Source organism: Sorex araneus, chromosome 1, assembly GCF_027595985.1.
Source record: "Sorex araneus isolate mSorAra2 chromosome 1, mSorAra2.pri, whole genome shotgun sequence".
NCBI lineage: Eukaryota > Metazoa > Chordata > Mammalia > Eulipotyphla > Soricidae > Sorex > Sorex araneus.
Window position 1 is genome coordinate 25,499,816 of NC_073302.1, and position 12,856 is coordinate 25,512,671.

At 59.3% G+C, this 12,856-nt stretch overlaps 1 protein-coding gene across 5 annotated transcripts in view; it reads left to right on the plus strand.

Moving 5' to 3' along the window:
* EPB41L4B (erythrocyte membrane protein band 4.1 like 4B) overlaps positions 1–12,856 on the plus strand; it is a 166,923-nt gene that overhangs the window by 36,976 nt on the left and 117,091 nt on the right. For all 5 annotated transcript variants that reach the window (XM_055135482.1, XM_055135479.1, XM_055135459.1 and 2 more), the window contains exon 2: positions 6,492–6,596. In XM_055135482.1, the coding sequence (XP_054991457.1) occupies positions 6,492–6,596 (105 nt within the window). The remainder of the gene's footprint in view (positions 1–6,491; positions 6,597–12,856) is intronic.

Sequence of the window (12,856 nt, forward strand, 5' to 3'; positions counted from 1 at the left end):
CCTTCTGAGAACTGCTGACCGGGAAGCCAGCTCAGGGTCCCAGCTGGAGTTCCCAGAGCTCTTTACACTGGGGCTGTTTCCACACTTGGAAAGGAAGTTGTTTCCTAGGGACCAAGGGAGATTTGCAGAAATCCCTGAAGCCGACTGGCCGGAAGCTGCCCAGGATTTGCACTGGGTTTTCAGGCACCCTTCCCTCCCACCTCCTGTCCCACCACTTCGTGTTCTCATCCTTCCACCGCTCACCCCAGATTCCTTCCCACCCACTAACCCGACACCTCGATTGTTACATTTTTTAAGTCTAACTGTAACTTGGGGCCCAGGCTTCCAGTAGTGCTGCATCTAGTGGGTGGTTCGAGGTGTATAGAGACGTCGCTTCTATGCCACGAAGAGGCTCCAGGCTCCTTCCTGGTCATTGCCCCTATGAGTTATTTTTATTACTTTTGACTTTTTGGACCACACTGGTGGTGCTCAGGGGCTTCTCCCAGCAGGGCTGGCCGGGGCTGAGGGTGCGGGGTGCAGAGGCCGGGATGGAACCCACGCCCTCTACTCGCAAAGCATGAGCTCAGCCCAAGTAGCTTACTCTCTGCGCCCTGAGTTTGTCTTTAAATGTCTGCTACTGGAGTGCATGGACTTCCTGAAGATTGGCTTGAGATAAGCATATTCCCAAAACACACTGTGTTATTCCTGTGGACCAGGGAGAGGCGTGGCGGAAAGCAGGAATTCCTCGGAGTTACTGTGAGGTAACAGTAACTTGCAGTTACTGTTATAAGTTGTAATTTATGTTATAACTATGTTATAAGTTATGATTACTGTGTCCCCACTGGGCTTCACTTCTCCCACCAAAACCCAAAAAACAGAGAGCAGGGGGGTCTGGAAGGAGGGGTGATGGAAGCAGGGCTCAGTAGCCAGGTCCTACCCAGCTGGCTATAAAAATCCCCAGAGACACGGAACAGGAAGATCAGTCTTGCAATACGTGGGTTGTTTGAAGACCGTTGGAAGCTGTTACTTCTTTGCCAGCCTTATCAGCATCTGTGTTGGGAAGCTTCAGAGTGTCAGCTGGGTGGGGCCGGAGTGATAGCACAGCAGGTGAGGGGTAAACCCTGACCGCCACCAGGAGTGGCCCCAACACGAAAACAAAAAGTGAGTTGATGAGAGCTTTCCCAATGATAAGTGCCAGTGGATATTGTCACTGTCACCCTGTTGCTCATCGATTTGTTCGAGCGGGCACCAGTAATGTCTCTCATTGTGAGACATTGTTACTGTTTTTGGCATATCCAATACGCCACGGGTAGCTTGCCAGGCTCTGCTATGCAGGCGCGATACTCTTGGTAGGTTCCCGGGGCTCTCCGAGAGGGGCGGAGGAATCGAACATGGGTCAGCCGCGTGCAAGGTGAACGCTGCTACCGCTCCAGCCCCAGTGGATATTAGGGCTTAATAACTAGAATGTCACTTGGTGAAATAAATGGGTGCATGCCTGGGGCAATCCCCAAGAATCTGAATAGGGCCCAGAGATATAGTACAGGTCTGAAGACACCTGACATGCATGCAGCAGATCCTGCTTCAATCCCGACACTGCACAGGATCCCTGCCCCCGGGCACCACCAGGAGTGATCCCTGAGCACAGAAGCAGGAGCAAGCCTGGACCACCGATGAGTCGGCCCCCTCCGCCCCACAGATGTAATAAATGGAGTAGCACAGGCTTCCTGGAAGGTGCTGGGGATCGGCTTCTTGTGGCAGGCAGGCTGGAATGGGGTTGGAGGAGGAAGGGGGCAGCCCAGACCGAGGACCCGCATGGGCACAGCTGCAGGGCCAGGACCCGCTTGCTGTGTCTGCTGGCGTGCGTGTTGTGGCAGGGGACAACCCCTCTCCAGGGTGGCTGGACCCCAGGGTGTGGCCGGCCTCGGGGAGATGTGTCTGGGTGGGACCAATGCTGCAGCATCCCCACTGCGTGCGGCCTCTCTGCAGACAGGGACGGTGGGCTTTCGGGGGGATCACTCGCAGGAGCGCACCCGCTCGGGCTGGGGCTGCCTTTCTGAAGGTGGGTGCAAGGGTGGGGAGTGGTTGGGCAGAGGGGAGCCCCGCGAGCTGCAAGGAGAGGCCTCCTGTGGCCGGTGGCTGCCCGCCTGGTGCCCGGCGTCTGCGTTTCAGTCCTTGGCATCCGTCCCCTCTCCTGTGGCTCATCTCCTCCTCTCAGGCTCCGGGAGGCTCGGTCCATCTGGCTGATGACTCTGATGAGGCTGGGCTGGGCTGGGCCGGCGTCTCGGCTCCGTTCTCCCGGGGCTGCGGTCACCCTGTTGCGTGGTGCTTGGGTCAGGCGACAGGTGGCCCCGAGGGGCCTCGGAGTTTGCGTGTTGTAGGGATATGCTCGTGCTGGGGATGGAACCGTCCCCGTGACGGGGATGCAGAGGGCGTCCGAGTGGCCTGTGCGGGCGGCTTCCCAGCCAGCCCTTCCCCTGCTGGCTCTTGGCCTGGCTTGGTCTCCCGCTGACGCCGCCACCGCTGGGCTCTGGCTTGGCACAGGCTTATAATGAGCTCGGTGATGCTGAGCTCCTGACAGAGCCGCGGGAGCCGCCAAGGCCAGACTCGGCAGACTCGGGGCCCGGGGAGAGGAGTGAGCAGGCAGAGAGGGGGGTGGGGGCCACCCAAGGGTAGCGCTCACTGCCCTGCTGCCGTGTTGGGTGCCGCTGCTTGCCAATCCTTCCTCGGTGGAAGGTGCCGTGGCCTTCCAGGATGGTGGCCTGGCTCTGAGGGAGGTTTCACGCACCATATGTGCTGCAAAAGAAGGACAAGTAAGGGGCTGGAGCTGTAGCACAGTGGGTAGGGCGTTTGCCTTGCTCGCGGCCGACCCGAGTTCGATTCCCAGCATCCCATATGGTCCCCCCCAATCCCCGCCAGGAGTAATTCCTGAGTGCAGAGCCAGGAGTAACCCCCTGTGCATCACCGGGTGTGACCCAAATCGCAAGAAAATAAAATTACTAAAAAAAAAACAAGCAAGGGGCTGGGGGTCACAGGGGTCGGGGCGCAGGTCATTCTTGTGTGGACCCCCACACCAAGTCGCCTCCTGAGCTTCCCTGGGTGTGCCTCTGGTCACCCTCTGGGCTGGGCCTTGCGATTCCCAGCGTCCACAGGCCCGAACATTCAGGCTGGGAGTGGCACCCCGCCCCCAGCACCGTGTGGGAGGCCCTCTATCCTCCCACCCCCCTTCAGAGGCAGGGAGAAATAGGGTACTACTGTGCACTGGGGGTTTAGCTCAAGCTTGGGGGTGGGGGTGTGCATTGCTGCCCAAGAACTGGCCGGGCGGGAGCTGCTTTCGTGCATCCCGCTGCTCCGTGTTCTGCGTGAGCCCCTGGCTGGGATTTGTGGCGCAGAGGAAGATCTCGCTTCTGCCGAGGAGGCAGTGCGCAGTGGCTTGCAGTGTTGTCACATTAACACGTCTACTGTAACCTCTAGACAGCACTTCACTTAATCGCCTCAAAATCGTGTTTAGGTGATACGGCCTTGGGAGGGCCCCCCGCTCCCCGGGCGCGTGCTCCTGCAGGCCTTCCTCGGAGAAGACCTTAATGAGCCTGTGCCCGTGTTTCCGGCTGCCACGTGGGAAAGCTCTGTCTGTTGGCGCTTCCGCCGGGATCGTCTCGGAGGCCTGTCTGACCCCAGGCCCCACACATGTCCGTGACGGTGGACAGACACGGCACAGAGATAGCGCACGCGTGCGGGAGGCAGGCAGGAGTGTGGCAGCCCAAACAGTGTGTTTGGACGCCCGGCCGGTGCTCTGAGGGGCTTTTGGACACCAGACCCTAACAGTGTGTGTGCACAGGGAATATAGTGTAGTCCTGGCTCTGTGTATGTGCCTACGTGCATGCATGCGTGCGTGTGCGTATGTGTGTGTGCGTGTGTGTGTGTGTGTGTGTGTGTACACACGCGGTCCTGGGTAGGGGGAGCAGGGGGAAGGTATGTGTGTGTTTCCCTGGTTATATATGTATGTGTTCCCTGTCTGGGTCTGGAGTAGGGTGTGTGGTGTGGTGTGGTGTGTGTGTGTGTGTGTGTGTGTATTTGTGCTTTCCTGGCTGTGTGTGTGTGTGTAGGGGGAATCCTGGGCATGTTTGGTGTGCGTGTGTGTCTGTATGTGTCAGTGTGTCTGGGGAGGTTCTGGGCATGTTTGTGTGTGAGTGTATATGTGAAGGGAGTCCTGGGCGTGTTTGTGTATGTGTATGTGTGTGTGTGCTCTCCTGGCTATATGTGTGTGTGTGTGGGGGGGTGTAGTCCTGGGCATGTGTGTGAGTGTGTGCTATCCTGACGGTGTATGTGTGTGTGGGGGGGGGGGGAGGGGCGTGTAGTCCTAGGCATATGTGTGAGTGTGTGCTATACTGGCTGTGTGTTTAGGGGGGGAGGGTAGTCCTGGATGTGTGTGCTGTCCTGGCTGTGTGTAGGGGGGAGTGGAGGGTCGTCCTGGATATGTGTGTGTGTGTGTGTGTGTGTGTGTGTGTGTGTGTGTGTGTTGTCTTGGTTGTGTGTGTGGTTCTGGCTGGTCAAGCCTTCCTTGTCCTCTTGGTCACGCCCACCAGCGCCTGTGTTCGCAGGCCCCTCCCTCCTTCCCTCCTTAACCCGTCTGCAGCTACCGGGAGGCACCATGGGGATGCTCTGTCCGGGAGACCAAGGAGGGTCTTCTCCCCTCCTCTCCCTCACTGCCTGTAGCTTCAAGTCTGCCGGGAGTGGACCCAGTCTTGGCACAGGACCTGCAGCCCCTCCCCCCCAGCCCCCCAGCTTCTTTCCCATCTTTCGCTTCAGTTTTTTTTTTTTTTTCTAAATTAGGAGCCCTTTTAGGACCGGCATCAGAAAAGATCGGGAATGAGGGAGAAACCCCAGCTAACCTCGCGCTCATGCACAGATGTTTGGGGCTGGAATCTCCTCCCTGCATCCTCAGCCGTCTCCCGCAGAGGGGAGCACTGGTTAGACTGGCGAGGTCTGGGCAGTCCGTGCACTTCAGACGAGGCTGGCGCCTTCGGGGCCGCATGGCCGTAGACCAGCCCGTGCCTTTCAGGGCGTCACGCCTACGTCTGATTGGAGGCTGTGGGACACGTGCAGGCCCGGACTGGGTGGAACTAGGAATGAAGGTCATAGTAGAGGCACATCCTGGACCAGACCTCCATTTGTCCCTTCCTGTCATCCGATCCTGCCTAAGTCCTTAGCGAAGCCAGGTGCCCCCAGATAATCGGGCGCGAAGGGGCAATGGGATGAAAGGTTGTGGGCTAGGAGACACATGCCAGCGCGGTAGACTGTTTTATCTTTCGCGGGGAGGGGGTCCATGCCCTGTCCCGGAAGCCTGAGATGTGCCAGGGCGCCCCCACTTTGTGATGCCTGAGGTCGGATTTGTGCTGTAGAACCTCGGGCTGCTTGCAGTGGAGGGGGGGGTGCTGCTTTCGTGGGGGCAGTCGGGGCCGACGCCTCCATCTCCATGTAACCGCACCCAAGCTGGGCCAGTTTTTGGTGCTTTATCAGGACCGTCTCAAGCCGCCTGGGGTCCCCACCAAGGATTCTCAGCCGACTGGGCTTGTTGGTCACTTCCTGGTTTCCTGCCTTGCCAGGGGGTCCCCCAATGACTCCTACATGCCCTGGGGGGGGTGGAGCCCTGACTTAGTTGGAAGTCTGGTGACCACGTGCTGTCACAAAAGTGTTCCTGGTCTCCGCTTCCTCCATGGCGGTGCTCTGGGATGTTGATGGGTGCAGTGGGCCCCGGCGGCAGCCTTTCTCTCTGGTGTCTCGTGTTCCCGAGGACACGGCACACCCTAAGTCCTCTGCTTCTGGGGTGTTGCGGCTTCCGGGGAGCCTTCATCAGGAGGGACGTTCAGGCGGGGGGGTGGTCCATGAGCTGGGCACACACACAGACATACGCATACAGCGCAGGAAGTGGCATTGGATGAATTACTAGAAAGCACTACGGCCTCGTCCCACCGCCCAGTCAGGAGAGGGAGCCCTGCCGGCCTCTGGATACCCCCGGGGGGGCGGGGGAGGGGCGCGAACATCCTCTTGCTCACCACCCTTCCCTGCCTACCCCCACTTCAGCCCGCCTTGGTTGTAATTAATCTCCCCCAAGTTTTGTCACTGCGTTGTTGCAAACCTAGACATTCCAATTTAGTTCTGCTTTTTTATTGAATGAGGGGGGGCCTGGGGGACTCCTAAACAGTGCTCAGGAGACCCAGTGAGTCTCAGCTCATTGATCCAGCTTGTTCGGTGAAGGGCCTTAGGGTACACGAATTACCCGAACCACTCCGGGTGCTGCTGGGACCCTCCAGGAGTGCTTCTGGGCGTGCTCGAGGGAGCATATGGGATCAGGAGTTGAACCCAGATCTGGCTGGTGTGTGTGTGTGTGTGTGTGTGTGTGTGTGTGTGTGTGCGCGAGTGCGTATATATACACACACACACAAAGTAGAACCTTTTTATTTCTTCCCTGGGTATCCCATCCTAAACTTGCTTCTCTCCACTTTCTCTTCCAGAAACATGCCAAAGGCCAGGATTTGTTTGACCAGGTCGTGTACTACTTGGACCTGGTGGAGACAGATTACTTCGGCCTCCAGTTCCTTGACTCCACCCAGGTGGCGGTATGTATTCCTTCCCTTCACCTCTGGATGGCTTTTTTTGTGCTGATCGTACGTCAGCATTGCTGAAATTGGGGGAGGAAAATGGGAGCCGAACACTGTGGATGTAGTAGTGAGGGATGGTGCCGGGGAAATGCATCCATGCTTCCTGCCTCTGAGGAGGCTGCAGACCAGGAGAGAAAGGGAAGGGGAGGCTCTAGGGGGCAGTGGGGTGTATTCAGGAAACCTTTCCAAACTGGGGGTTACAGCATGGGTATCTTTCTAGAGAAAATAGGAATGGGGAAATAACAGAATTTTTTTTCTTCTTCTTCTTGGTTTTGGGCCCCACCCAGCAGTGCTGGGCTTATTCCGGGTTTTGACCCAGGAATCACTTCTGGTGGGCCCAGAGGATCATGCAGGGCTGCCAGGCATCCAACCTGGGTCAGTGTTCTCGAAGGCAAGTCCTGTGACCACTGCTCCATCACTCGGGCCTGACAGAAATTCTTTTAGTGGTGCTGCTTTTCCTGGTAATGTGAACACGGCTGAATCCCAGCCAGACAGTGTGTGTCGAGCGGGGGAGGGCGGGGGGCAGGGGGTGGGCAGCTGGGGGTCCTGGCACTGCTAAGGAGACATCTTGCAGCCTCCAGGAGGTTGGGCGAAGCCAGCAAAGGCTTTGCCGGAGACGGAGCTGTTCGCAGTGGAAGCATGAGAACAGTCCCCTGCAGCTTGGAACCGCTCTGAAAAGGGAAGAATGGGGGGCCAGGGAGGCGACACTCCAGCTGCAGAGGGTCCGGGCCTGCCAGAGAGTGAGGCCCTGGGTGCGAGCCCCGGGGCTGTGTGTGTGGCCCAGTGAACCCCCGGCACAGCACTGCTACTCTGAGGACTCAGTCGATCCCAGAACCTTTTTTTTTTTTTCCTTGAAAGGTAGGGATCCGTCAGAGACTCCCTCCCCATGAACTCCGTCCTCGGGTTTCAAGGGTAGCTCACTCGGCACTCCGCAGATACGTGTGGATCGTGTCACTCACACGCCCCCGTTTCTGCGCCTTGAGCTCTCCGCGTGAGAAATAGGAACCGGTGGTGATAAACGTGCGGCGAGCATGGGGCAGAGTGCGGGGATGGGCGTGTCAGGGGTCCCCTGCAGTCCGGGGCTTCTCATATACAGTGGAGCTTTTTTTTCTTTTCTTCTTCTTCTTTTTTTTTAAACCCAAAAGACACCTTTTAGCTACTTCCCAGGGCCCATGTGCCCATTGTCGGAAGATGCTTGAAGTCGGTGCCCGGGAACCGAGCGCCTCTGAGGTTAGAGCAGCGGGAGTCCAGGGGCTGGCGGGACTGGACTCTGTCTGCAGTGCTGAGCCTCCTGGGAAGAAGCAGCCCCACTCCTCGGGGACACGGCCCATCCCTGCTCACCCCCGTGAACCCTCCGGCTGCTCCTCCTATTGTGCTCCTGATTCTGATTCTTCCTCTGTTCCCCCAGCAGCGGGCTCTGGGCAGTGGACGTCAGATCACCAGGGGCTCTGGGCAGGGACTTTGCCTCTCTTTTGATCCTCTTGGAGTTTGGAGAATTGCCTGGTGGGCTGACCTCTGACCTCAGCACTGGATCCTCCCTCTGACCTCTGACCTCTCCACTCCTCCTTCAAGGCCACTGGTGACTGGCCTTGCATCCCAGTGGCTACATCCCCGCCGCCCCTCCTCCTGCCCCCAGCTTCGTCCCCCACTCCACCCCTCTCCCCCCGCCCACTCGCTCACCTGTGTCCTCGCTTGTCCTTGGCGTCCCTGCCCCCGTGACTGTCCCCTCGGCTCGCAGGCCCATCTGTCTCCTCAGCTGCTTCTCCAGGACTGCCAAGCCGTGCTGGAGAGTCGCGCTGTGCCTCTTGGCGCCGGCGCAGGGCCTGGAGTACAGGCCCGGCCCAGCCCAGACCCCGTACTGCCCCCGGGAACCCTCCCGGGCCTCCCCCCTCCTCCCCCTCTCCCCTCATGAGTCCTGACACTGCCCTGTGTGGTCCCCCGCCCGGGCAACTTGTCCCAGTCCGCCTCGGCCCCCTGCTCAGGGGACTGCAGCCACCCAGCCGCGTCGCTCCTGCGTTCCCTTGCCTGCCCCTCGCAGCCCGTCTCCTCACCCGTCCTGTGCTCGCTCTTCTCCAGGGAGGACGCCCGGGCCTCCGCCTGTGTCTCCCCGCGAGTCCCGTGTGGGCCGTGGAGCGCCTCCCTCCGCCCATCCCTGACACGCGTCAGCCCTGCTCATCCCCGGGACCCCTCTCGTCGGCCTCTGGCTGCCTGTGGTGTACGGCCTGTCCTGGACAGTCGCTGCCACCTCCTCCACGATGGCCTCAGTGTCCTCGTCTGAAAAAAAAAAAATAAGGCGGGGGGCGGGGGCAGGGGATGGGGAGAGCGTTCCGGAGCTCGTCCTGTCTCGGGCCTGCAGGGACTCAGTCGGGAAGGAGGTGGGCACGTCGGCCCCTCAGCCCCGCCACGGGGCTCCTCTGCTGAGAGGAGGGACACGCACCAGCCTCTCTGCCGCAGACCCTCCTGCTGCTTGTCCGCATTTCTGGGAGACCCTCCCTCCACCCCCCACCCCCACCACTTACTTGGATTCCCCGCATGCCCAGGCGGGGACTCCGTGGCTGACTTGCCCGGGGACTCTGCCCACTTGGCCGTCACCTTCGCTGACCTCGGGCCCTGGCTCTGGGTGAAGGATCCAGCTTCCTTCCCAGCCAGACTCCTGCGCCCCAGCCAGGTGCTGGCTCAGCACCTTCCCTCCATCAGGTTCAGGGGCCCTGGGGTGGGGTCCCCCTTCACCAAGGCCAGAGGCCTCCTTGCTCCTCAGTCCTTATGCTAAGTCCAGGGGAACTTCCTCCTGGCCAGGCTGCAGGCAGGTCCTCCCCGGTCTCTGGGCCTGAGCCAGTGCTCTCTCCTCTCCCAGGGGTGCTCCTTCCCGCCAGCCCAGTTCCGGTTCCGCTTCAGGCCATTAGTCTAGGCCCTCTGGGTGGAATGAGTTAACCCTCAGCCCACGTGAGCTGCTGCTTTTTGAGTTCAGGTGATGGTGGTACACCTGGCCGTGCTCGGGGCACCCTATGGTACGTTGGGGCTCGAACCCAGGTCGACTGCATGCCAGGCCGCCCTACCCAATGGACTATCCTTCTTGCCCTCCAAGCACGAGCTTTTCTTCCTGCCATTCTCCCTGTCTGTGGTCTCTGAGCCAGGTCCCTGCTATAGGAGTTCAGTCCTCCAGCCTCTGGTTCAGCTTATTTCTGCAGATCCTGCTCCTTCGGTCTGCACCGCGGGATGCCTTTCCTAACTCTTGGTGCCATGGTACAAATCTAGAACCTCGTCTTTTCCAGAATTTGGAGGTGGGGGGAGAGTGGCACCTCCTCAGACAACTCTCAATGATCCTGGGAACAGCCAGGCTAGGCCGTCCACGCGACAGGGTGAACACTCAGGCCCACAGGTGCTGGACGGCTACTAGGGTTGGGCCTGGCCGTGCAGCGGGCATGCAGTGTCGGGGATCCAATCCAGGCCCTGCCCACGTCGGGCATGTGCCTCAGCCCTTTGAGCTCCGTCCCGGCACCTCAAACTTTGTCTTGAGCCCGAATCTTTAGAAACACTTTGACCTATTTTTCAACCTCTGGTGCCCAAAGTTCGATTTCTCCACCCCTCTCGGAGAGCCCGGCAAGCTACCGAGAGTATCACGCCCGCACGGCAGAGCCTGGCAAGCTACCCGTGGTGTATTCGATATGCCAAAAACAGTAACAACAAGTCTCACAATGGAGGCGTTACTGGTGCCCGCTCAAGCAAATCGATGAACAAAGGGACGACAGTGCCACAGTGCTACAGTGCAGTGCCCAGAGTAGACAGTTCTCTCTTTACTGGGGACGCTGGAGTGCCAGGGACAATTGTACTCTTAAGTACAATTGGGGGATGCTTTCTTGCTTGTGCACCTGAAGCTGGTAGGTTTTCAGAGGAAGCATAATTTTTTTTTTAATGTAGGAGCACTGCTAATTATTCAGCCATTGATTAAGCTGATTGCCACATTACTTAAAAAAATTTTTTTTTAATTGGATATCCGTGAGATAGACCAGTACAAAGCTGTTCATAATTGGGTTTCAATCATACAGTGACCGAGCACCCATCCCTCCAGCAGTGTACATTTCCCACCACCAATGTCTTCCCCCCACCCATTTCCCCACCACCATCCCTCAGCCCCTCACCCCCTACCCTCAGCCTCCTCCATGGGAGGCACTTTCCTTCTTGGGCTCTCTCCTCTCTCCTTTAGAGGAAGGGTAATTGGAGGCTGGGTGTATTTTGGGCCACACCCAGCAGTGCCGAGGGCCTGGATCTGAGCTCAGGAGCGACCCCAGCCTTGCTCGGGCGTGGACTAGGGCCCACTGCGTGCGCAGCAAGGGCCTTCACCTTTGCACTCTCCCTCCCGCCCACTGAATGACTCTGGAGAGGGAGCGGCAGGCACGCAAGTCTGGGAATCTCCGCTCCAGATGGTGCAACCAAGGCCTTTCGCCCAGGGCAGGTCGCTTAATGAGTGGCACAGCGCCACCCAAATCTGTGCTTGGGGACTGCCGGTGGAGGCTCTCTCGGGCACACGCTGTGAAGTACCTTTGTCCTCACTGTATGTAAAGCAGAGGGGAGCAAGATCATTTTACAGGGTATGGAATTTCTGGAGGAGGAAGGGTTTATCATCTGCCAGGGGGCTGGGCTCCTGCAGGGCCAGCTGACGGGGGACCAGCCTTTCAGGTGCACCCAGTGATGTGCCGAGAAGTTTGTGGGGAACCCCCAAGGGCCGCCCTCAGCAGCTTAGACGAGAGCCCTCAGCCAGCATAGCGGAGGCAGCTTTTGGGCTGTCTCAATGACTGAGGGGTTGGAGGACCCGGTCCACGATGGCAGGGAATTTATTGTGTTTCTGGGGAGAAGCCGGATAATGGGTGGGGGGGGCCCAGAATGAAATGGTCTGCTTGGCCCTGGATATGGCCCCGTGATTGAGGTGCCTGCGGAAATGGGCGTCCCCAGCCCGTCCCTGCCCAGGAAATCTGAAGTCTGACAACCTCGGGCCTCTTGGCACAGCTGCCAGCCTGCCCGGCTCCTAGCCCCGCTCCCTCCCTCCCTGCCGGGAGCAGCCTGGTTTCCATAGTGCCCAGGCCAGCCCGGCAGCAAGGTCAAAGTCTGCTGCCTGCCCCTATTTTTAGCAGTTGGGGCTGGGGCCTCCCAGCACCCTTTCTCCCTATCACAGCAGAAAGGCTGCCCAGGAATCCCGGAGGCCCCGTCTGCCTCCAGAGTGCAGCTCAAAGCAGGGGCTGCTCTTCTATTTTTACCCACCAGTGCAGTCTCCTGAGAGCCAGAGCGCGAGCTCCCACCCTCCACCCCCAGCCTTCTCCCTCCCTGCTCCCCACTGAGTCGGGCTCTGAACACAGCGCACTTCCTTCACGGTCTTCCCTGAGCTCCGACAGAGCCGCCCCGCAGAGCTGACCCATTTCACAGATGAGGACGCGGAGGCCCAGAGGCACCAGGAAACTTGTACAAGTTAAAGCAAGGGCTGGGGAGATGGCTCAGAGGGCACAGGGCCGGGAGCCCACTCCTGGGCACCCCGCAGTTCCCGGGGCACTGCTGGGTATAGCCCTAATGGCCCCCCTGGCAGGACGAGGTCTCCTGCAGCGCCACATCCTGGGGTCCAGGCAGGGAACCCTCCTCGGGCCCAGTTGGCTGAGAATTGATGGCAGTGGTTGCTGGGTCCTCTGAGCAGAGGAGCAAACAGGGACAGAGCGGGGGCCGGGCCTCCTTTCAAGGCCCCTCACTTTCCCCTGGCTGGACTCGTTCCATGACAGTTGCAGGTTGCGTGAACGTGTGCGCACATGTGTCTATCCTTCCTGGCCCCCGAGACCACGCATATCCAGGCCCTGTGGTACGGAAGGGAGCAGGCCGCTTCCCCGACCTGCCGCATTGCAGAGGGCCAGGCCAGCCCGGGGGTCCTCACTCTTCTGCCCTCCACTCGGTGAACCTCCGCTGGATCTAGGCAAGCCTAAGGCCCCAGGATGAGCAGCAAGGCAGGGCGGACCTGGGCTGGGGGCTCAGGTCGGAGGAGCCGAAGGCATTTGGGGTACTGGGCGTTGCCTACTCGAGCCCTACCGAGAGGAACCTCTGAGCACAGAGCCAGGAGGAATAAGCCCTGAGTGCCGCCCGGTGTGGCCCCAAGCCCAAAAGACACCTTATTCGCTTAAACTCAGATGTTTGTCATGAGTCGCAAGTAATTTTGCATTACTCCCCTGAGTCCTACGGCTTTT